The 23566-nt window shown below is 42.0% G+C and overlaps 1 protein-coding gene across 1 annotated transcript; it reads left to right on the plus strand.

The window, feature by feature from the left end:
• Positions 1–9489: 9489 nt before the first annotated feature.
• Positions 9490–14604, plus strand: LOC135506459 (butyrophilin subfamily 1 member A1-like). Its single transcript, XM_064925841.1, has 10 exons — positions 9490–9574; positions 9677–10030; positions 10126–10284; positions 10381–10515; positions 10723–10821; positions 10956–10997; positions 11093–11122; positions 11799–11819; positions 12484–12510; positions 13140–14604. The coding sequence occupies exons 1-10, from the start codon at positions 9490–9492 to the stop codon at positions 13655–13657; spliced, it is 1470 nt and encodes a 489-aa protein (XP_064781913.1). The 3' UTR covers positions 13658–14604.
• Positions 14605–23566: the final 8962 nt, after the last annotated feature.

The following is a 23566-nucleotide window of genomic DNA, read 5'->3' on the forward strand; positions in this document are numbered from 1 at the left end:
ACTAGTCCAACGCTCTAACAACTAGGCTACCTCTCCCCCCAAGTCCCCTCTTAGAGACTTACCCAGAAAGACTCAAAGCTGCAATCGCTGCCGACTGTCATTCTAACAGGTATTGACTCAGGGCTGTGAATACTTATGTAAATGAGATAATTCTATATTTCTTAAAACATGTTTTCCTTTAATCATTATGGTGTATAGTGTGTAAATGGGTGAGGTGGAAATAATACATTTAATCCATTTTGAATTCCAGCTGTAACACAACAAGTTGTGTAATAAGTCAAGGGGTACGATGACGAAAACTTTCTGAAGGCACTGTGTTTCTCAACAGTTAGTAAATGAATAAGCCATAGGGGTGTTTGATGGAAAAGAGAAAGAGAAAGTACTAACAGTGAGACAGAGAGAAGTTTACAGGAGAGGGAGGATTAAGTGATTCTCAGTCTTTTGTTATGATTGGTCGAATGCAAACGTGATATTTAACGTTTAGTATTCAAACACAGATATGTCAGTCGGTCATATGGTGATCAGAAGATTTCGGAAGGTACATTTTGATTGTGCAATGGAAACTAATCGAAGGAGACGGACCACTTGCTCAGGTACAAATGCATTCTATTATATGATTACCACCTCTTCATTACAAATACTGTAGCGACCCGCACAGACAGCTGTGTGTTATGTGTTAGGCTAGGAGGTGGTTGTGTTGTACTGACCAGTACCCGGTGTTCGCGGGGTCCGACATGTCAATCAACCTGCTATCTGCCAATCACGGGAATGCCTGGAATGTTCTGATGCCGGGCATCCTGGTGGTTGGCGGAGTGGCGTGGAGGGGGTTGGGCAGGGGGGTGGGCATTGGAAGTTAAGACCAGGTTCAGCCTTTATTCTCTCTCTCTTACGTCTGGGCTTCCCAAGAGAAGGTCACGATTGGCTTGTGGGTTATCTGTCATCTTTTGGCGTGTGCTACGGCCCAAACAGTAGCCTGTGTAAAGTTGGTTTAATAAACCGTCAATTCGCAAACTCAAGCCTCTGTCTGGACGATTGTTCATTTATGATCTAGTCAGGTCATTACAATAACTTCTTTCTCTCCGCTCTTCCCCTTACTTTAATCTTTAAACAGTGATCATTTTTGAGTAGTTCGCTGTTCAGTTTTGACCAATGACTTAGTTCAAAGAGATGTTTTAATTATTGTTATAACGTTATAACCCGGACGAGGCTGGGCCAATAGTGCGCCACCTCATGGGTCTCCCAGTCGCGTCTGGCTGGGAAAGAGTATGGACTAGAACAAGGATCTCTAGTGGCACAGCTAGCACTACGATGCAGTGCCATTCCCCAATTATTGACTAGAAATTAGGTATAACTGAGCGAATAACTAACTAGCCAAGAATATGAACAAATGTACACAGATGGCTACATGCAGCTCTCGCTTTGATTTCAAAACAAGCACATTTACTCATGACCTCTCATAGTGTAAACACAGTCCTGTTCAAAGTGAATGGCACAAATTCATATACCGCAATGGCTGTTTGCATATTGGCCTCTGATTGATTAATTATGGCGCACCAGTCTGCGTAGAGTAGGGGCCTGAGTCATCCTTGTCAATGCAATAGAATCCTATGTCGATGCGCTCCTGCCTACAAGAAAATCTCTTGCATAGTTTGATTTGTTTCAGTATGTGACTGTAACGACGTTCTTCGTTTGTCGCAATAAAGTCGGACCGAAATGCAGCGTGGTGGTTACTCATGTTTTTAATGAATGAATCGCGGTACATGAAATAACTGATACAAAATACAAAACGGAACGTGAAACCTAATTACAGCCTATTTTTTTTTATTTTTATAAAAAAATAATTTTTTATCTTCAATACCATTCATTCTTTACAACTCATAATTTACATACATACTCAAATAATGGTATTTTTAATTAAACTAATTCAATTAAACTAAACATAAACCCCAAACAAAACCTCAGGGGAGCATCTTCCCTCCCCGTCACCCTACAAAATACCTTTCCCTATCTCCCCGTCCCTAATCTATCCTCTTACAAATCTAAATGACACCCAGCCCTAAACCCCCCTTCCACCTCTCCCGAGCAGCATGCTGCCCCCACTTCCTCTCCTCCCTCTTCATCCTCCCCCTCAAATCTCCTTCCACTCTCCTCACTATCCCTTCCACCCCCAATCTCTACCTGTCTTCTCCATGTTCAGCCTTGCTTCCCACAGCCCCCGTTTAAAGAGACTCATGAGAAGCCAGAGCAGAAACCTGTCCCTATCCGTCCCTCTCACTCTCCCTACACCCCTCTCTAACCTGGCCCACGTCAATACAAAATCCCCTTTACCAAACCTAACAACACCCGTGCCCTAGCCCATACTACTCCGGCAAAGGCACAGTCCCAAAAGACATGGCGCACAGTCTCCTCCCTGCCACAAGAGGATCTTGGACAGGTGGGGGATTGCACTAAACTATACCGGTACAAGATGGAACGTACCGGCAAACACTTATGAAGGCTCAACCAATTCAGGTCCTTGAGCCTGTTGTCCAGACCCCGCACCTGCACTCCCTCCCAGACCACTTCCGAGATGCCTACTACAGGCGCCGGACTCTCTGCCTTTCTGACCTCCTCGTACAGGTGCCTATGATCTAAACCTACTCGGGCAACTTCAACCTCAGGGTGCGCACGCAGCCACTTGGCCGCATGACCAAAGTGCCACGGCAGCTGTTCCGCCCGAGGACCCGTGTTAGACCACACCATTATGCTTCTCGCCTGATACGAGAAAAATACCCGCAGGAGGTAACCGGACGGGTGTATCACTGGCTGAGCAAGCTCCGTTAACAAGAAAGAAACAACAATTGTGTCCAGCTTGAGGGGGAAATGTGGTACCCCCCTACCTCCCTCCCCGATGGGACAGATCATGCGTGCCCTGGCGTCCCATTCATACCTGCCACTCCACATAAACTGAAACACAAGCCTCACTAGAGGCCTCCTCAGACAAGCCGGCAATGGGTAGATGTATGCCAAATACAAAAGCGATGGCAACACATCCACCTTTGCCCATAAAAGACAAATACCTAGCTTTACACATTGCTAGCTTCCTCTGTACCACTGCGATACGCATGTTCCAGTTTAGCGTCGCTGAGCCGGAGGTCTCAAAATGGACCCCGAGAATCCTCAGGGCCCCCTCACAGAGAGATAACCCCTCAGGCACATCCGTTCTACCGCGCCATCTTCCGAAAAACTTGACGGAAGACTTTGCATGGTTCAGAACTGCTCCCGACGCTCGAGTGAATTCCCCAAAGATGGCAAGGGACCTTATCAGGCACAAAAAAAATTAAAAAAAAATAACAGGAGACTCACCCGATGCTCCCCTGCTCCATATCTACCGGTGAGAACACCATCCGTAATCCCGACATCCCCGCCTCTTCCTCCATCACACCATCCCAGGATGCAGGAATAGTGTTTGGCTCCGGGGTGCCCTGCACCCTGGGTCTACCCCCACAATCCTCCCCCTCCCCAGTGTTGCAGCTGGTTTGGAAAAAAATTGGGGAGGCTGAGTCCCCAAACAAAAAACTCCCCACCTCCTCCTATACCCAGTCCTGAGTCTTGTTAGGTGTGTCCCCACCCAAATGAAGTTGAGAGCCTGGGGAAACCAGCAGCAACCCAGAGGTTTCTCCCACCCCCATCACTCTCTTGGCCATCCCCGTCCCCTCACTGTCGGCCAATCGCACCCTCCTCTTCATTCTCTTCTTTGGTGATGACGGCAGTGGAGAGATACCACCCCCCCCCCGCCAGCTCCTCCACCATACCCCTCATCTCTTCCACCATGTCACTTTCCCCCCAGTCCACTTGCTCTTCCACCGTCTTCTTCTCCACCACTCCTCCCTCGCTTTCTTCTCTCTCATGCTCCTCCACTCGGTTGCCTTCTTCCGCCGCTTTTCCTGGTTCTCTTACTCCCGTGCCTTCCGTTTCCTTCTCTCTTCCATCCGCCGCTTCTTGCTCCTCTTCCTTCCTTGTGGCCTTCCCCTCTGGACTTGTACTCTTGTCATGCGGCGTGCTTCCTTCCCCTCCTCTTCTTCCCCCATCCCCCGCTCCTGCTCCTCCCCCCAGCCGCAGACGCATATGACCTCTGACGGGCCGGGCACTCCCGCCACAGGTGTGCTGACGAGCCACACCCATGGCATGTCTTAGGCTTGTCACAATCCCTCGCCTCGTGATCCTCAGATCCACAAAATCTGCATTTTCTCATGCTGCACGAGGCGAAAATTGTGTCCGTAGGCCATACAGCGCCTGCAAAATGGGGGCTGACGTGCATAAAACAACGTCCCCCTGTCAGCCCCAAGGGAGAACATAGCAGGAGGATGGAGGTAGCCACCATGTCCCTTTGGGTCCGCCTGGAAACCTCTCCTCCCATTCCAAAACCCAAGGGAGTCTTTGAGGTGCCTAGCTGAGGAAACGTTATCCATATATCTCCCCAGAAAAGCCCTCACCTCTTCGTCCTTAACGTAAGGGTTGTAAATGTTGACAGTTACAACCCTAAAGTTATTCTTCGCCAGGCTTGATATTTCGTAGTGGCACATCGGCCTCTCACCTCCCACTGCTCTTGCCCTTCTCAGGATATCATCATGTTTCTCCTCTGTATATAGCGCCACATCGTATGCTCCCTCCAACAAGTTGCCTTGGAAACAAAACACGTCCTTCACCGTCAGCTTTAGAATCCCCATCAATATTATCCTTCCAAAAGATTCTCGTCCTAACGGCTCCAACTCTTTTTCCTTCCAAGCAAAACGAATCGTGTTGGCCAGCCCAATCCCAGGGACCGACCGTGTTGATGTATTTAGCACCATCTCCGCAAGGAGAATGGCGCTCGTTCTCTTCTCTTCCAATACAAGAAAAAAAAGAAAATCCAAAGTGACCGAGCCTGTCTGGTGAAACTACACAGAGACAGGAACAATCACCCACGAAATACACAGTGAAACCCAGGCTACCTAAATACGGTTCCCCATCAGAGACAACAAGAATCACCTGACTCTGATTGAGAACCGCCTCAGGCAGCCAAACCTAAACTAAACACACCCCTAATCAACCACAATCCCAATGCCTACAAAAAACCCAATACGACAACACACTAACATAAACCCATGTCACACCCTGGCCTGACCAACTAATTAACTAAAACACAAAATACTAAGACCAAGGCGTGACAGTGATATTGAAAGTGACTAATATTGCATTGATTTCAGCACATTTCCCACATTAGAGCGAAAACTCTAGAAAGTTGAGTGAAGATCAATCTTGTGCTTCTCTGCATGTGATTATATTTGTTCCACGCACAGCATGTAGGGAACATTGGTCATAACTCGATACTGCATAATTTGTATACAGTGCATTCAGAGAGTTTTCAGACCCCTTGACTTTTTCCACATTTTGTTACGTTACAGCTTTATTCTAAAATAAATAAAATATCTCATCAATCTAAACACAATATCCCATAATGAGAAACTAAAAACAGGTAATAACGGAAATATCACATTTACATAAGTATTCAGTATTCAGACCCTTTACTCAGTACTTTGTTGAAGCACCGTTGGCAGCGATTACAGACTTGAGTCTTCTTGGGTATGACGCTACAAGCTTGGCATACATGTATTTGAGGTGTTTCTCACAATCTTCTCTGCAGATCCTCTCAAGCTCTGTCAGGTTGTATGAGGAGTGTCGCTGTACAGCTATTTTAAGGTCTCTCCAGAGATGTTCAATTGGGTTTATGTCTGGGCTCTGGCTGGGCCACTCAAGGACATTCAGAGACATGTCCCGAAGCCACCGCTGCATTGTCTGTGTGCTTAGGGTCGTTGTCCTGTTGGAAGGTAAACCTTCGCCCCAGTCTGAGGTCCTGAGCACCCTGGAGCAGGTTTTCATCAAGGATCTCTATGTTCTTTACTCTGTTCATCTTTCCCTTGATCCTGACTAGTCTTTCCCTTGATCCTGACTAGTCTGAAAAACATCCCCACAGCATGATGCTGCCACCACCACGCTTTTCCTCCTGGCGTTACTCTTGGCATTCAGGCCAAAGAGTTCAATCTTGGTTTCATCAGAATCTAGTTTCTCATGGCCTGAGAGTCCTTTATGTGCCTTTTGGCAAACTCCAAGCGGGCTGTCATGTGCCTTTTAAAGAGGTGTGGCTTCTGTCTGGCCACTCTACCAGAAAGACCTAATTAGTGGAGTGCTGCAGATATGGTTGTGTCGTGTATTTGGCTATGCCGGATTAAGTGATATGACATGCTATTCTATAAAATCCTTTCTCAGTGATTAATATTACCTAATTCAGCTAATCATGTAATTGTAATTAACTAGAGAGTCGGGGCACCACAAAATAATATTTATAGAGCTGTTATCCTCCGAATAAACTCTTAAAGACCTAGTAATATTTTATATTAATGGTCACCTTAATTCAGTCTTATCTGAAAGTTGTAAATTATTGGTTATCTTCATGAACTCTGGCAAACAAGTTGAATCAGCAATACAAAATGTGGTTAAATTATGTATTTACTAAATACCTAACTAATCACACAGAATTACATATACAAAGAATGAATCATAACTTGATTACAAATTACGTCATAAAGGTTAAACATCCCTAGCGGGCGGAACAGATATGACAGCTGGAAAAGGGGCTGGGTTTGAGTGAAAGAGCGGGAAGACTGAGGGAAAAAGGGAGAAGCTGTGCTATCGTAAATACAGTATCTTATGCATTCTAAATTACCGCCCATTTGGAAAAGGAAAATGCAATAAATATTTACTCTGAGCTGCGCTTCGGTAGGTTAGTGGTAGATGGAAGGCCGTGTTGCCAAACCGAGTCCTATGTCCTTTGAAGAATGTCTCTGGTGGTCAATTGGATACGTTGTAGTAACGTCGTTGTGTGGTAGACGGGATACTCTTCCTGTTCTTTCCTAGCCCGCGTTTGCAGCTGTTGTGGCTAACTCAACGGCTAGGAGGCATCACTTCTGTAGTGAAGAGTTCAAAGTTCATACCATTTGCAACCAAAGCTCACGCTGAGGTTGGCTTAGTTCTGTAGTTGACATGTTAGTCCTTTTAACGCAGAGGCTGCAGACCTCACGTACTTGGAACAGCAGGTTATATTGTCATCAAGGCTTTATATAGGAAGGGAGAGGAGGGCGTGTTTGAAAAGTTTTATAACCCATGCCCCTCCACAGGGGAGGCCACTGATTGAGCAGAGCCCTAATCTTTTGAAAACCCAAATCTCTCATTTGGAAGCTAAAATTACGTTTAATTTCTTCACCAATAATTTTATATTCAAACATTTAAATTGAACAACAATTCCATGTGAATCCGATAACTACAATGTGCAGACTCTCCATTGTAGAGTTTGTCATCTTATCATTGATGAGAATGTCTCAGATGACAACCGAATTTACATCATATTCATTAAGTACCACAGCATATGTTCCATTGGTCGGATTATCAGAATATAGGTCATTTCCCCCCACCTTCTGATGTTCCCAGAATCTCTATGTTAACCAAGGGGTTTTCAAATGTCACATCAGTAGGGTAGAGAGAGGAAACAGGGGGGTAGAGGTATTTTTGACTGTCATAAACCTAGACCCCAGGCCAACGTCATGACAGTTGTCCTTCTGGAAGGTTCTCCCATCTCCACAGAAGAACTCTAGAGCTCTGTCAGAATGACCATTGGGTTCTTGGTCACCTCCTTGACCAAGGCCCTTCTCCCCCAATTGCTCAGTTTTGCCAGCCAGCCAGCTCTAGGAAGAGTCTTGGTGGTTCTAAACTTCTTCCATTTGGGAATGATAGAAGCCACTGTGTTGTTGGGGACCATCAATGCTTCAGAAATGTTTTGGTGCCCTTCCCCAGATCTGTGCCTTGACACAATCCTGTCTCGGCGCTCTAAAGCCAATTCCGTCAACCTCATGGCTTGGTATTTGCTCTGACATGCACTGTCAGCTGTGGGACCTTATATAGACAGGTGTGTGCCTTTCCAAATCATGTCCAATCAATTTAATCTACCACAGGTGGACTCCAATCAAGTTGTAGAAACATCTCAAGGATGATCAATGGAAACAAGATGCACATGAGCTCAATTTCAAGTCTTATAACAAAGATTTCGAATACCTGTGTACATAAGTTATTTCTGTTTAAACTACATTTCTAAAAACCTGTTTTCACTTTGTCATTATGGGATATTGTGTTTAGATAGATGAGGGAATAAAATTATTTCATCAATTTTAGAATACAGTTATGCATATCAAGTCATAATTCCAAACTGCATGATTAGTATAGTTCATAAAGAATCCATCAACCAGATACTCATTCAGTTTTTATTTTTTTAATCTCTGTTTGCTAAATGTATCATTTTCTGGCAGGCAAGATAGCAGTAATATAAGGGCAATTCCACCAAAAAACAGAATTACTCAGAGTTTTCACTTTAAAATGTATGTCAAACAAAAACATTGATTGCAAACCTCACACATCTATGCACAAGGACTTATTTTAACAATTTCCACTGAACATTTTACAAAAACACAGGACAATTATTTTACCAGGGAATTGCCCACGATCAAACTCGTCCAATGTCTAAAGGTGCAAAGGTTAGCCTCACATGGGCTCTATTTATATTGGTCTCCTTTTACTTCATATTGGCTGGATAAACATGATGGACAGGAGGCTGATCCAATAGGACAAATTGGAGATGAACAGCACGATTCCTCTTTACAGCAGGACCCTGCATATGTACAGTATGTGGCTAATGATAAAATAGTTTAAAGTGTATTGCTAACACAATTATACTTGTCAGGATTTGGCCAGGGTTGTTCCGGTTTTTGGTCACTAGATGCCCCCATTGTGCTTTTTGACCTTTTGCTTTCCCTTGATCCCCATTATTATTTCCACCTGTGCCTCGTTTCCCCTGATTGTATTTAAACCCTTAGTTTCCCTCAGTTCTTTGCTCTGTGTTTGTATGTTAGCACCCAGCCCTAGTATTCTGTGTACTCTTGTTGATCCCGGTGGACGCTCTTGTGGAATTCTGTTTTTTGTTCTTGTTTATTTATTTTTGAGTATCTTTTGAGGCTTTTTATGCTTTACCTACCACCTTGTGGATTTACCTTTTTGTCTTGGAGGATTACCTTGTGGATTACCTTGTTCTTGTGGAATTCCTTTTGAGGTTGTGGAGTTACATGTTTTCCTGAAGGACTTCACTTTTTACTTTATTAAATACACCGTCTCAAGTACTGCTGTGTCTGCCTCATCTTCTGGGTTCTGCTGACTATTCGTGGCTCAGTTGGTTAAGTGACTGTTTCTCACTCCGGAGACCCGGGTTCGTAACCGGGTCCTGACAATACTTATGTATTTACTTGTTTACTTACTTATTTACATACCTAGCTACTTACTTATTTACTAACTTATTTATGTACTTACTGTGTTTTATAAGTGACAGGCGTACATATTCATCACACAACTGACTATGGATTCACAGTCATGTCCTCTATATTTACCACAGGGTTGTGTCTGATGGTGGTGATACTGATTGTTCTCACTGCTCCCATAACAACTCAAAAACCTGGTAAGAATTTGTATACTCATTTAATTACAATATTTTCCACTTCCTGGATGAAATAGTCTGAGAATCCCCCCTCAATGTTCCATCTGTATCTCTCTACTCCAGCTCTAGATGACTTTTCAGTGTCAGTCCCTGATGCTCCAATCACGACATGGTCAGGCTCCTCAGTCTCTCTACCTTGTGAACTCTCACCTCTCTTCAATGCGGAGCCATTGGAGGTGCGCTGGTACCGGTCCGAGAACTCCTACAGCCCTGCCTTGTTGTACAAGGACCACAAGATCCAGGAGACCCCTGTGGACCCTCGGTACAGGGGCAGGGTGTCTCTAACTGGGGGGCTGGAGAGAGGGAATGTTTCCCTGACACTGGAGAGGGTCAAACTGGAAGACAGTGGGGAGTATGTGTGCCGTGTCAGCAGCGAACAATGGTTTGATAAGGCCAGTGTCTTCCTCACTGTAAATGGTAAGTGACTGGGGACAGGTTCACAGACATATGCCTTGTCCAATCCTTTCACGGTTGTAACATGCCCTCACACTTACCCTTTATATTTCCACTAGTATTCGGTGGTATCCCAGTTCTCTCTGTAGCTGTAGGAGGAGGTGGTCAGGTGAACATTACCTGTTTATCAGAGGGATGGTCACCACAACCTAAACTTTCATGGAAAACCAAAGAGGGGACAGAGATCAGAAATGAACAAGAAGTACTCAATACCTCTGGTAATTACTTCTAAAATCACTACACAGCTATACTGTATAGATTTGAGTTGTGTGTCTATAAACATGTGCATCCTCACCCCTCTCTCTCTGTGTCAGATCCCCATGGCTTGGTGAGTGTCAGTAGTTGGCTGCTGTACGCTCCCTCATACTCCGATTGGCTCGCCTGTACAGTCTCTCTGTCTGAGGAGGCGAAGAGAGAGGGCAGAATTCTGCCACATACAGCTGTACCTGGTGAGTTAGTCTCCTACAAAACCATCCTACCCACGATCAGATCCCTCTCTCCCCATCCCACAGACACTAGTTTAGAGGAGGATAAACATAATGAAGAGGTGTCTACAGATTTATTTGACTAATTCATTTCACTGTGATGATGTTCTGATGATGTCATGCCTTGAGAGCTTTAGAGGCATTTGATCCAAGTTGAGTCTCTGTGTGCAGGAGTCTCCAAAAAGGCCTTCATTGTGACTCTGGTCCTGTTGATCCTGTCTCTGGTCATCATCTGTGCTCTGTGCTCTGTCATCCTGTGGAAACGAAGAGGTATCTGGAATTCAGTCATATTACTGTTTGTGATTTCATTATAAGAGCAAGGTATATCAGTAATAATAACCCTATAGAGAAATGATTTTGACAAAAGTCATTATTGAAACAATAATATTTTTTAAATCTTTTAGGGTCCATGTGGTCTTCATCCCAAAAGTCCAGAAACCATTCCGGTAGTGTATTTCTTCTGATAAATAAACTAAGAATGAAATTATGAGTTATGACATAATTTTGACAATATTTTGACAAATGTGTCTCTATATTTCAGATCAAGCTGAGCTGGAACAGAGGGCGGCAGGTAATTGTTTCATTTTGATCTCTGGGTGAAGGCTTTCATAAGATACATGTAACTAACTTGTTTTTGAGAGAACCTTTCCATTGAAACAAAGCCTGATATGCACATATCTCAATAGGATTTGACTCTACTTGTTCCACAATTGACCTTTTTACAATAATTTTTACGTTTTCGATTCAATAGAGAAAAATAAAACTATTGCCGGTTGTTCACTATCATGATGATAGAATTGTCTAACTTTGATAATCATTAGTAGCCTAGTTTTGTATGAATTAAATATTTATGATTAGTAAATTGCAGGATAATTACCTAAATGCGCTCTGGTAGGGGCAGAAAGCAAAGAACACATACCAACTACTGAAGAGATAGTAGCTGGAGTCTGATCTGTGTGATAAATAAACTGAGTGTGAGATGAGTTATGACAACATAAACCCTGACGGATTTCATGTTGACATGATTGTGCCTCTATGTTTCAAATCAAACTGAGCTAGGACAGGGGCCGGCAGATAACTGTTTCATTCTGATCTCTCTGTGAAATGCTAATACATGCTAATAACTTATTTATGAGGAAACATTCCATTGACACCAAGCATAATATGAACATATCTCAATAGGGATTTACTCTCCCTATTCCACAATTCACCTTTTTACAATAACTTTCACCATTTCCATTCAACAGAGACAGAAAACCTAATTGAAGGTAATGTTCACTTATGATATACTGTATACGATATTACATATATTTGATAATGTAGTAAACTGACGAATAGCAATATTACCTAAATGTGCTCCGTTATTGGCAGAAAACACAGTGCAGATACATACTGAACAGAGTGCAGCTGGAAAAGAAGTTCATCTGGAAGGTAAAGTAATAGGAAAACAAATATATGTCCCTTTTAGTTGTATATTTTGATGATAATTTGACATAATCCCAATAGGATTTGACTGTCCCAGTTCCACATTCACCTTTTTACAATAACTTTCACCTTTTCCATTCAACAGAGACAAATAACCTAATTGAATGTAATGTTCACTCATGATATACTGTATATGATATAATATAACGTTGATAATGTCGTAACCTGATGAATACCAATATTACCAAAATGTGTTCCGTTAGGGGCAGAAAACACAGTGCTGGCACCGACTGAACAGAGAGCTGCTGGTGAAGAACTTAATCTGAAAGGTAAAGTTATACTGGGGGAGAACAATGCTTTACCCTCTATATTTTATAATTCAGTGTTTACATAGTTTTATGAACAAAGTCTGCTGACATGTTGGAGTGCGTTAAACAATTTATAATTTATATAATTTTTGGAAGAATTGAAATACTGGACACTCACACTTTACTTTTTTAAATGCAGATTGGCACCAGGTGAAAGGATTCCAAGGTAAATAAAATCACAGTAGGACAGGACAATTGTATGTTCATTAGATTATTACGATATACAGGTAACAGCCTCAAAAGAGGAAATCAACTAAGTGTCTTAATAGGGAGTTGGGCCTCCACCAGCTACCAGGACAGCTTCATTATGCATTGGCATAGATTCTATAAGTGTCTGGAGCTCTTGTTGATGGTTGAAAACGCTGTCTCAGGCACCGCTCCAGAATGAACCCATTAGTGTTCAATTGAGTTGAGATCTGGTGACTGAGATGGCCATGGCATATGTTTTACATTGTGTTCATGATCATCAAACCATTGTGACCACTCTTGCCCTATGGGGGAAGTGTCATTCTGTAAGAGACCCCTCCCATCAGGATAGAAATGCTTCAGCATAGGTTGAAGGTGATCACCCAGAATGGATGTGTAGTTATTGGCATATACCTGGCCCTCTAAGGGGTTGAGTGGACCTAAACCATGCCAGGACAAAGCACCCCACACCATAACAGAGACACCTGAAACATAATTTACTCAAGTGTTTCCTTTATTTTGGCAGTTACCTGTAGGTCCACATTATCTGAAATCCTTACCAATCCATCCCATCAAATTGTGTGAATGAAATAAATCTTGTCTTTCTAGTTACCCCAGAGAACATCATTCTGGATGAAAAGACTGTACACCCTGCTATTAGAGTCAATCATGGAAAGCGGGCTTTTTACATTCAAGAAAGAGATACAGAGAAAGCCTCTAGAACGCATCTCCATGTGTTTTCTAAAGAGAGTTTCAGTTCAGGACAACACTATTGGGAAGTGAAGGTAAAGGACGGAACAACAGGAAAACTGTCATGGTATGTTGGTGTGGCCGGAGACAATGTTGAGAGAAGATATAATGTTCCTTTAACTCCACAGAATGGATTTTGGATTCTTTCTTATGCTAAAGAAAAATGTTTCCAAGTCAATACCGACCCTCAACCACCAATACCTGTGGCAGAGCTCACTATTGTGGGAGTGTTTCTAGACTGTGACAGACACACTCTGTCTTTTTATAATGTTGATACACAGTCACTTCTTTACACTTTTACTGATGTGAAGACATCCAACTACTTTCCTCTGTTCAGCCCGGGACGATGTGACAAATACACAATAAGAATAATTTGAATGCATACCAAAACCCCTTTCACCCCAGTGAGCCAAGTCGACCTGTTCAGGGCTGGCCTAGTTAAGCATCCAGTGTAGTTGCTGGAACTGTGCCGGAAATGACAATGTGAAAATAAAATAGAGCCAGCACAGTATAGGTTGGGTCAGCACGATAGTGTGAAAAGGGTCTGAGATGCAGGTGAAATTCATGTCAAATGAGACATGCATTATACACATTGTGTGTTATTCAGTGATACCAAGTTGTAAATGTGTGTCTTTTTCCCCAAAAGTTTTCAGATGCCTCAAGAAAAAGAGAGCACTAGTAAACGTGTATTTCTGTAGGAAATAAGTCCGCCATGATTCGTTGAACAAACCCTACTGGAAAATGAATGGATTTTTTTGGTAGGGTATTTGGATAAATGTTTAAACTAAGGTCTGTGGTAAACACAGGCTTAGGAGCTAATCTTCGTTAGGTAATGTCACTTAGATTTTGTTTAAGCATTTATGTAAATCAGAAAAAGCACATAAATGCTTTATTCATAACGTTCCTATTAAATGACGGATATCATCTCAGATCAAAATGTATAACATCTCCTAAGCCTGTGTTAACTAACATCAGACGTTATTTCCTGTGTTTATCCCAGAACCCTATTCTGTCACCCTAACAATGGCTGAACGAACCAAAACTTACTCATACCATTTTTTTTTAGGACTACAAGCTGGCGAGTTTTATAAAAATCAACCAAAGATCTTTGATTTTTTTTTCTACCTGTAGCTAGATTATGAATGTATATATACTGTGAAGCTACTGTTGTACAAGTTAGCAATATATTTTGCACTCTTCAGTTCTGTTAAAATGTTGTCCCAATGAATCAATTACTGTAATCTGTTGATAAAGTTTCACTGTTGTGTTGTTGAATGTTTGAATGTACTGAACAAAAATATAAAATGCAACCATTTCAAACATTTTACTTAGTTACAGTTCATATCAGGAAATAAGTCAATTGAAATACATTCATTAGGCCCTGATGTATGGATTTCACATGACTGGAATACAGATATGCATCTGTTCGTCAGATACCTTTAAAAAAGGTAGGGGCGTGGATCAGAAAACCTGTCAGTATCTGGTGTGACCACCATTTGCCTCATGCAGCGCGACACATCTCTTCCCCTTAGAGTTGATCAGGCTGTTGATTGTGGCCTGTGGAATGTTGTCCCACTCCTCTTCAACGGCAGTGCAAAGTTGCTGGATATTGGCAGGAACTGACTTCAACTTTCCTCAAAATGCTTTGCTGCAAGAGGATAAAGTGCCTTTTGAGATCCGTTCATTTTTAAAACATATTTTTCATTATTCTCTGTTTTGTTTTTCCATGTTCCCCAGTTTTTCACACTTTTTTAATAGGAAAAAAACTATTTGATTTTCTGTGTTCCCAACAATGCTTAAACCATATCAGGGGACCACTTTTGAGGTCTGCGAAAAATCTAAGAAATTTAGATTGTTTAGTGTAGCTTTCCTTTCATTTAATTCCCCTTTAACACATGCATGCTCAGCTGAAGGCAAGAACAGCGCCTGCTTTCTTTTGAGGCTTTTTAAATCATAATCACACACCTCATTGTCACGCCCTGGCCATAGTTATCTTTGTTTTCTTTATTATTTTGGTTAGGTTAGGGTGTGACATGGGGGATTTATGGGCCTTGACTTGTCTAGGGGTTTTGTATGTTTATGGGGCTGTTTCCTGTCTAGGTAAATTGTATGTCTATGGTTGCCTAGATTGGTTCTCAATTAGAGGCAGCTGTCTATCGTTGTCTCTGATTGGGAACCATATTTCGGCAGCCATATTCTTTGGGTATTTTGTGGGTGAATGTTTCCTGTGTCAGTGTTTGTGACACACGGGACTGTTTTCGGTTTTTCACATTTCTTGTTTTGTAGTTGTTCATGTTGAGTTTTCCTATTAAAACCATGGACACTTACCACGCTGCATTTTGGTCCGCCTCTCCTTCAACGGAAGAATCCCGTGACACTCATGTAGCCAAGCCAATAGGCCTATATGTTTTGATAAAGTTTCTATCACAACTAAAATGACCAAATAACTTCTTAAAATAAGCACATTATTCCGCTATACAACAGGTGTAGATTCTTTTAGGGGGCATTAAGTTCACACAAAGTGGATGCAGCCGGGAATCCCCTCCAAATTGTGAATTAGAGATGTGTACAGGCTGCGCAAAAAACAAAGCAGAGCTCATGCCTTTCATCATTAGAGTGGTATCATGCAGCCTTAGAATGTATTAATTATCTAAACATTTAGCCCAACATTTGTATAATAACTAAAGTTACATAAATAAATCTAATTAACACCCGTTTCTTTGTTAAGCGTTCAACACAGAATAGCCACATGTGAACTTCCTCAAGTCATTAGGAGAAAATATCCATTCTATTTTATTCAGCTCTGTTCAATTGTATTCCTCATACTATAATATAAAGTAATGCCACGGAATTCTAAGCAAATCTTGTCTACTAAATGAACTAGTGTTGCCCACAGCCACATGGCATAGCCAGATCAGAACATAACATAAGGACAATTTAGAGTATGCTATTTTGTTCTTCTGAAATGGTCTACGTTTTCTTCATATCATGTTTTTGAATAATAGATCTATTGTGATGATGTAGGCTTTTGGATTTATTAGACGTTTTAAAATGTAGAAGTTCCAAAGGTCTGCATCAGTGGCTTGTAGGCAGTGAGTGGAAGCCAGGAGATGCTAAATGTGTTGATGTTAATTAAAGGTCAATTACCGTGCAACAGGCAGATATTTGCATGACAATCACAGGCTGACAAAATGCCATTGCCACCACAGCCCTAGTTGTGCATCAGTAGTAATCATGGCCGAATACTGTCCAGGGACCATGACTTCCAGGGAGGCCATTGATTTTGTTAGTAACTCTCACTCAGATATCATTAACATGGCATACAGTGCATTCGGAAAGTCTTTAGTCCCCTTGACATTTTACACATTACATTACAGTCTTATTCTACAAAGGATTAAATTGTATTTTTTCCCTCCTCAATCTACACACAATAGCCGGTAATGACAAAGCAAAAACAGTTTTTTAGAAATTTCGGCAAATGTATTAAAAATACAAAACTGAAATATCACATTCACATAAGTACTCATAACTTGGTTGAATGACCTTTGGCAAAAAATTACAGCCTCGAGTCTTCTTGGGTATAACGCTACAAGCTGTACTTTGCTCCATTCATTATTCCTTGATCCAGACCAGTCTCCCAGTCCCTGCTGCTGAAAAACATTCCCACAGCATGATGCTGCCTCCACCATGCTTCATCGTAGGGATGGTGGCAGGTTTCCACCAGACGTGACGCTTCGCATTCAGGCCAGAGAATCTTGATTATCATGGTCTGAGAGTCATTTTGGTGCCTTTTGGCAAACTCAAGCGGGCTGTCGTGCCTTTTACTGAGGGGTGGCTTCCGTCTGGCCAGCCTACCATAAAGGCCTGATTGGTGGAGTGCTGCAGAAATGGTGGTCCTCCTGAAAGGTTCTCCCTTCCCCACAGAGGAACTCTGAAGCGCTGTCAGAGTATCAACCAGGTTCTTGGTCACCACCCTGACCAAGGCCCTTTTCCCCTGATTGCTCAGTTTGGCCTGGCTGCCAGCTCTAGGAAGAGTCTTGGTGGTTCCAAACTTCTTCCATTTAAGAATGATGGAGGCCACTGTGTTTTGGGGACCTTCAATGCTGCAGAAATGTTTTGTACTCTTCCCCAGATCTGTGCCTCTACACAATCCTGTCTCTGAGCTCTATCAAAATTCCTTCGACCTCATGGCTTGGTTTTTGCTCTGACATGTGTGGTCAACTGTGAGAACATATATAGACAGGTTGGGCTTTTCCAAATCATGTCCAATTAATTGCATTGACCACAGGTGGACTCAATCAAGTTGTATAAACATCTCAAAGATGATCATTGGGAAACAGCATGCACCTGAGCTCAGTTTCGAGTCAATTAACAACAGGTAGGAATACTTATGGAAATAATCTATGTTTTTTATTTGTAATAAATGTGTGGTAATGTCTAAAACCCTATTTTCACTTTGTCATTATGGGGTATTGTGTGTAGTATGATGAGGATTTGAAAGAAATCTATTTCAGAGTAAGGCTGTAACGTAACAAAATGTGGAAAAAGTCAATGGGTCTGAATACTTTCCGAATGCACTGCACTTTACCATTCAATGAATGGGTCCCCTTTCATAATGAGCACAAACTGTTGTAGAACGCTAAATGTTAAATAATTCAACCTTAGGTGTGGTGAAAGTGGAGATAATGACACACTCTGAGGGAGGGAGTGGACAGACTCCTCTTTTTCTCGCTGGTCTATTACCACTCTCGTCTACAAGGTAAGAATAATTATTTAAATATACTATGATATTCAGATTCAGCCATTAATCTACCGGATTATCAGAAGATCCCATCCATTTTCAACCACAAAATAACAGGAAATGAAGGTGGAGGGACCATGCAACCATGTCTCCCTCCACTTACAGAAAATCACATGGTTTCACATGTGAAATCATGTGAAAACTTGTTTTTGGAACACTTCACATGTGATCATGTTTTCACATGTGTAGTTTCATGTTATCCCATACTGCTTTACATGCTATCACATTAACTTCACATCACTCAGCTTCTATTACTATGGTTTTCTACACTGTATGTTCTATGTAGGATCAGTGAAAGTCCAGTGTTCATTGCTATATTGACCAACCATTTTTTATGACTTGACATGATAACATAAACAAAATAGTACAGCTAGACTGTCTGAAAGTTTTAAAAAAATCAGCCTCTCAATCATTATTCAATAGTCTCTGTAGCTGATCATAGGACTGTTTGATTTATTAATCCATTCAGCTGGGTAATGTAACAGTGTTGTCCTCTTTCTTCAACACAGGAGTATATGCCTCAGAGTACTGATACTGGCTGCTTTCACCGTTACCATCACAGCTCAAAAACCTGGTGAGAATGTTTACTCTGTTAATTACATTAGTTTCCATTTACCCACTAAAACAATCTCTAGGTTATTAAAGACCTAAACAGGACTTGAATGAGTATTCTTCTATCACATGTTCTTATTTCCTTCCTCCTATCCTCAGACCCAGAGGTCATTTTGACCCGGTTGAATGCCTCGGTCACTCTACCTTGTGAACTCTCACCTCTCTTCAATGTTGAGCCATTGGAGGTGCGCTGGTACCGGTCCGAGAACTCCTACAGCCCTGTCTTGTTGTACACGGATCACAAGATCCATTAGGATCCCGTGGACCCCCGGTACAGGGGCAGGGTGTCTCTAACTGGGGGGCTGGAGAGAGGGAATGTTTCCCTGACACTGGAGAGGGACAGGTGGAAGACAGAGGGGAGTATGTGTGCCATGTCAGCAGCGAACAATGGTATGAAAAGGCCAATGTGTATCTCTCAATGAATGGTAAGAGGCTGGTGGCTGTAACGGTTTCAACATGATTTGATATCTGCAACACTGCACAGAACTCTACATCAAATATAGAATACTCACAATAAGGTGCCAGTTATTTTTACAACTTTAAAGTAATCCACAGGAAAATGTGATACAATAGTTTCTCACAATTGTTGTTTAGACGACATCATTGTAGTTTCCTCCACACTCCCTTATCTCTCCATCAGTGACTGGCAGCGCCCAGTTCTCTCTCTTGCCAGTGGAGGAGGAGGTCAGGTGAACGTTACCTGTTCATCAGAGGGCTGGTCACCACAACCTAAACTCACCTGGAGAAACAAAGAGGGGAAAGAGATAAAAAAATGAACAAGTACTCTTCACCTCAGGTAATTACGTAGACAGTAATAGATCAATACTAGAAATTCCCTCTCTCTCTCCCCCCAGTTAATAAAATGGCCAAAGTTGTAGGCCTAACATGCGTTTTCCAAAACACCACGCAGAGAGAACATTTGCTAAGTGCGCCATTGGAGTGTTGATAAAGAGAGTTGAAAGAAAGGCAGCGCTGCTCCCAGATCAGCTTTCTGTATTCAAATTCTTACAAATTCATTAGAATGAACACTGACAACTGATATTGAGGAGGACTATTCTATTGGCTTAGTCTATAATACAGTAAACTCCAAAGTATTTGGACAGAGACATTTTTTATTAATTTTGGCTCTACTCCATTACACAATGATTATGAGGTTAAAGTGCAGACTGTCAACATTAATCTGAGGCTACTTTCATCCATATCGGGTGAACCGTTTAGGAATTACAGCACTTTTTGTTAGTCTCCCCAACCATTTTAGGGGACAAATTCACTGAAAGTATTCAGACCCCTTCTGTTTTTCCACATTTTGTTACGTTACAGCCTTAATCTAAAATGTATTAAATTACTTTTCCCCCATCAATCTACACAGAAGACCCCATAATGACAAAGCAAAAACAAGATTTTCGAAATATTTGAACATGTTTTAAAAGTAAAAAATGGAGGTCCGTGGGGTGACGCACAATTGGCCTAGCGTCGTCCGGCCGGTAGGGAAATCCTTGTCTCATCGCGCACCAGCGACCCCTGTGGCAGGCCGGGCGCAGTGCGCGCTAACCGAGGTTGCCAGGTGCACGATGTTTCCTCCGACACATTGGTGCGGCTGGCTTCCGGGTTGGATGCGCGCTGTGTTAAGAAGCAGTGCGGCTTGGTTGGGTTGTGTATCGGAGGACGCATGACTTTCAACCTTCATCTTACCCACGCCTGTGCGGGAGTTGTAGCGATGAGACAAGATAGTAGCTACTAAAACAATTGGAAACCATGAAATTGGGGAGAAAAAGGGGTAAAATTCACAAAAATAAAATAAAAAATAAAGATCATCATATTTCTACAACTTGACTGTGTGGTAAATTCAATTGTTTGGATATGATTTTGAAAGGCACACACCTGTCTATAGAAGGTCCCACAGTTGACAGTGCATGGCAGAGCAAAAACCAAGCCATGAGGTCGAAGGAATTGTCCGTAGAGCTCCGAGACAGGATTGTGTCGAGGCAGGCACAGATCTGGGTTAGGGTACCAAAAAATGTCTAGATCATTGAAGGTCCACAAGAACACAAGTTTGGAACCACCAAGACTCTTCCTAGAGCTGAGTAATTGGGGAGAAGGATCTTGGTCAGAGGTGACCAAGAACCCAATGGTCACTCTGACAGAGCTCCAGAGTTCCTCTGCAAAGATGGGAGAAGCTTCCAGAAGGACCACCATCTCTGCAGCACTCCACCAATCCGGCTTTTATGGTAGAGTGGCCAGATGGAAGCCACTCCTCAGTAAAAATCACATGACAGCTCACTTTGTGTTTGCCAAAAGAAACCTCAAGACTCTCAGACCATGAGTAACAAGATTCTCTGGTCTGATGAAAACAAGATTGAACTCTTTGGCCTGAATGCCAAGGATCACAACAAAAGGAAACCTGGCAACATCTCTACGGTGAAGCTTTGTGGTGGCAGCATCATGCTGTGGGGACGTTTTTCAGTGGCAGGGAGACTAGTCAGGATCGTGGGAAAGCTAAACGGAGCATAGTACAGGGATCTTTGATGAAAACCTGCTCCAGAGCGCTCAGGACCTCAGACTGGGGGCAAAGGTTCACATTCCAACAGGACAACGACGCTAAGCACACAGCCAAGACAATATATAATTGGCTTCGGGACAAGTTTCTGAATATCCTTTCATGGCCCAGCCTGAGCCCGGACTTGAACCTGATCGAACATCTCTGGAGAGACCTGAAAATAGCTGTGCAGCAACGCTCCCCATCCAACCTGACAGAGCTTGAGAGGATCTGCAGAGAAGAATGGGAGAAACTCCCCAAATACAGGTGTGCCAAGCTTGTAGTGCCATGCCCAAGAAGACTGTTCTTCAACAAAGTGCAGAGTAAAGGGTCTGAATTACTGATGTAAATGTGATATTTTAGTTTTTGGTCTAACATGTCTAATAACCTTTTTGCTTTGTCTTAGTGGGGTATTGTGAGCAAGTTTATGAGGGGAAAAAATTTGATTTAATACATTTTAGAATAAGTCTGTAATGTAACAAAATGTGGAAAAAGTCAAGAAGTCTGACAACTTTCCAAATTTATAATATTTTTTTATTATAATTGTTTTATCATTATTTTTCTGCTGATTCTTGGGCCCCCGACGGTAGGCCCCTACATTAATCCGCCCTGGTTTTCTGATCAACTCCCCTAGACTTTTTAAAGGTATAAGATGAATATCTGTATTACAAGTCGTGTGAAATCCATAATTTTTGCCTTATTAATTTATTTACTTTCAACTGACTGATTTCCTCACATGACCTGTTGCATGTTGTGTTCATATGTGTGTTCAGTGTACAAGAAAAGTGACTCCAAAATGACACTACCTGATTTACCATTTGTAGAGTCACAAGCTTGATATAATCATTGCAAGCTATTATTAATATGGGAGCAAATACTTAACTTCTTACTACTTTAATACACATAAGTGAATTCGACCCAATACTTTTGGATTTCTCAAAATGTGGCGACAATGTACAGGAAGTGCTGTAATTTCTAAACGCTTATGAATGGCAATACACTCAAATTAAAGCTGACAGTCTGCACTTCAACCTCATATTCATTGTATCGTTTGTCACTGTTAGTAAAGGGCTAAAACAACAACAAAGGTGTCACTTCCCAATACCTTTTTGAGCTCACTGTATAATAATAATGTTGTTACACAAAATGAAATATATTGAGGTAAAAGTCACTTTAGCCTGCAATAACAAAATAGAACTCGATTGAATATGCAATATGAATCTAGGACAATGCAGTCTATGCCTATTTACTTTACAATGCATAAAAAATATGTATCCTTCACTTGTTTGTAACAATTGCAAAGATTTTGTAAACTTTGTATTTGAATTCAGTTTTGTTCTGAAGTTAGAGGTTACAGAGGTGATTTGTGGGAGGAAAAACCTCATCTAAAGACGCACTTACCTGTTCTACGTGTGGTCTGGGTCAGTTGTTAACTTACAAGTGTTTTCAAGTGCAACTTAATTAAGCAACGATGGTTTTAGGAAACAGCTCCGATATATAACAATGCTCCTACAAGGGTTTTAACGATGAACTAAGACTCAACACTAGAACCGCCATAGGCTTGATTTCGTAATAAAAATAAATCTTCCATTTTAAAGCAATTTTCAACATTGCTCGGTTGTCAAAATGCTTAAATCACAAACAGAAAAGTATATAGAAGCTGTTTCCTTTTTCACACCGATTCCTAACTTAAGGAGCCAAGACAAATGCGCTGTTGGGCGTTGGTACCTAGGCGTTAATATGCCTCACTCCTCACTGAATGAATGCGGTCAATAGGTGAATCAGCGAGGATAGATCGTGCACATGACTTTACAATTACATTTGAATGAACTGAATGATGAGGAGGGTGAAGAGGTTGATTGAATTTAGAACAATAGTGTAATGATGAAGAATTGTGAACACCAAGAAAGCAAGCAACCGCGCATCCTCCTCAGCACTGTGCACTAAATAACTAAACTAGCTAGTTTAAGGAGAGAAGGGCATTGATCCTGCTCATCTAATTGGATAGAGTGAAGCACTCTATTTCACCCAATCACTTCTAATCGCATGTTTCGGTCTGATCATTTAGATTGTTGCTGCCTCCTGTTAACCTGTTACTATGATAAATCAAATCAGATGTATTCACAAAGCCCTTCTTACATCAGGTGATATCTCAAAGTTCTGTACAGAAATCCAGCTGAAAACTCCAAACAGCAAGCAATGCAGGTGTAGAAGCACGAGAAAGGCCAGAACCTAGGAAAAAACCTAGAGAGGAACCAGGCTATGAAGGGTGGCGAGGCCTCTTCTGGCTGTGCTGGGTGGAGATTATAACAGAACATGGCCAAGATGTTAAAATGT

Source organism: Oncorhynchus masou, chromosome 20 (assembly GCF_036934945.1).
Source record: "Oncorhynchus masou masou isolate Uvic2021 chromosome 20, UVic_Omas_1.1, whole genome shotgun sequence".
In the NCBI taxonomy this organism is placed as follows: domain Eukaryota; kingdom Metazoa; phylum Chordata; class Actinopteri; order Salmoniformes; family Salmonidae; genus Oncorhynchus; species Oncorhynchus masou.

Excerpts from the sequence above, each read along its gene's own strand:
- LOC135506459 (XM_064925841.1), top strand. The coding sequence starts at position 9,490 with ATGTCCTCTATATTTACCACAGGGTTGTGTCTGATGGTGGTGATACTG. Across the intron at positions 10,285-10,380 it reads AGAAGTACTCAATACCTCTG|ATCCCCATGGCTTGGTGAGT; the intron begins GTAATTACTTCT and ends TCTCTGTGTCAG. Across the intron at positions 10,516-10,722 it reads GCCACATACAGCTGTACCTG|GAGTCTCCAAAAAGGCCTTC; the intron begins GTGAGTTAGTCT and ends CTCTGTGTGCAG.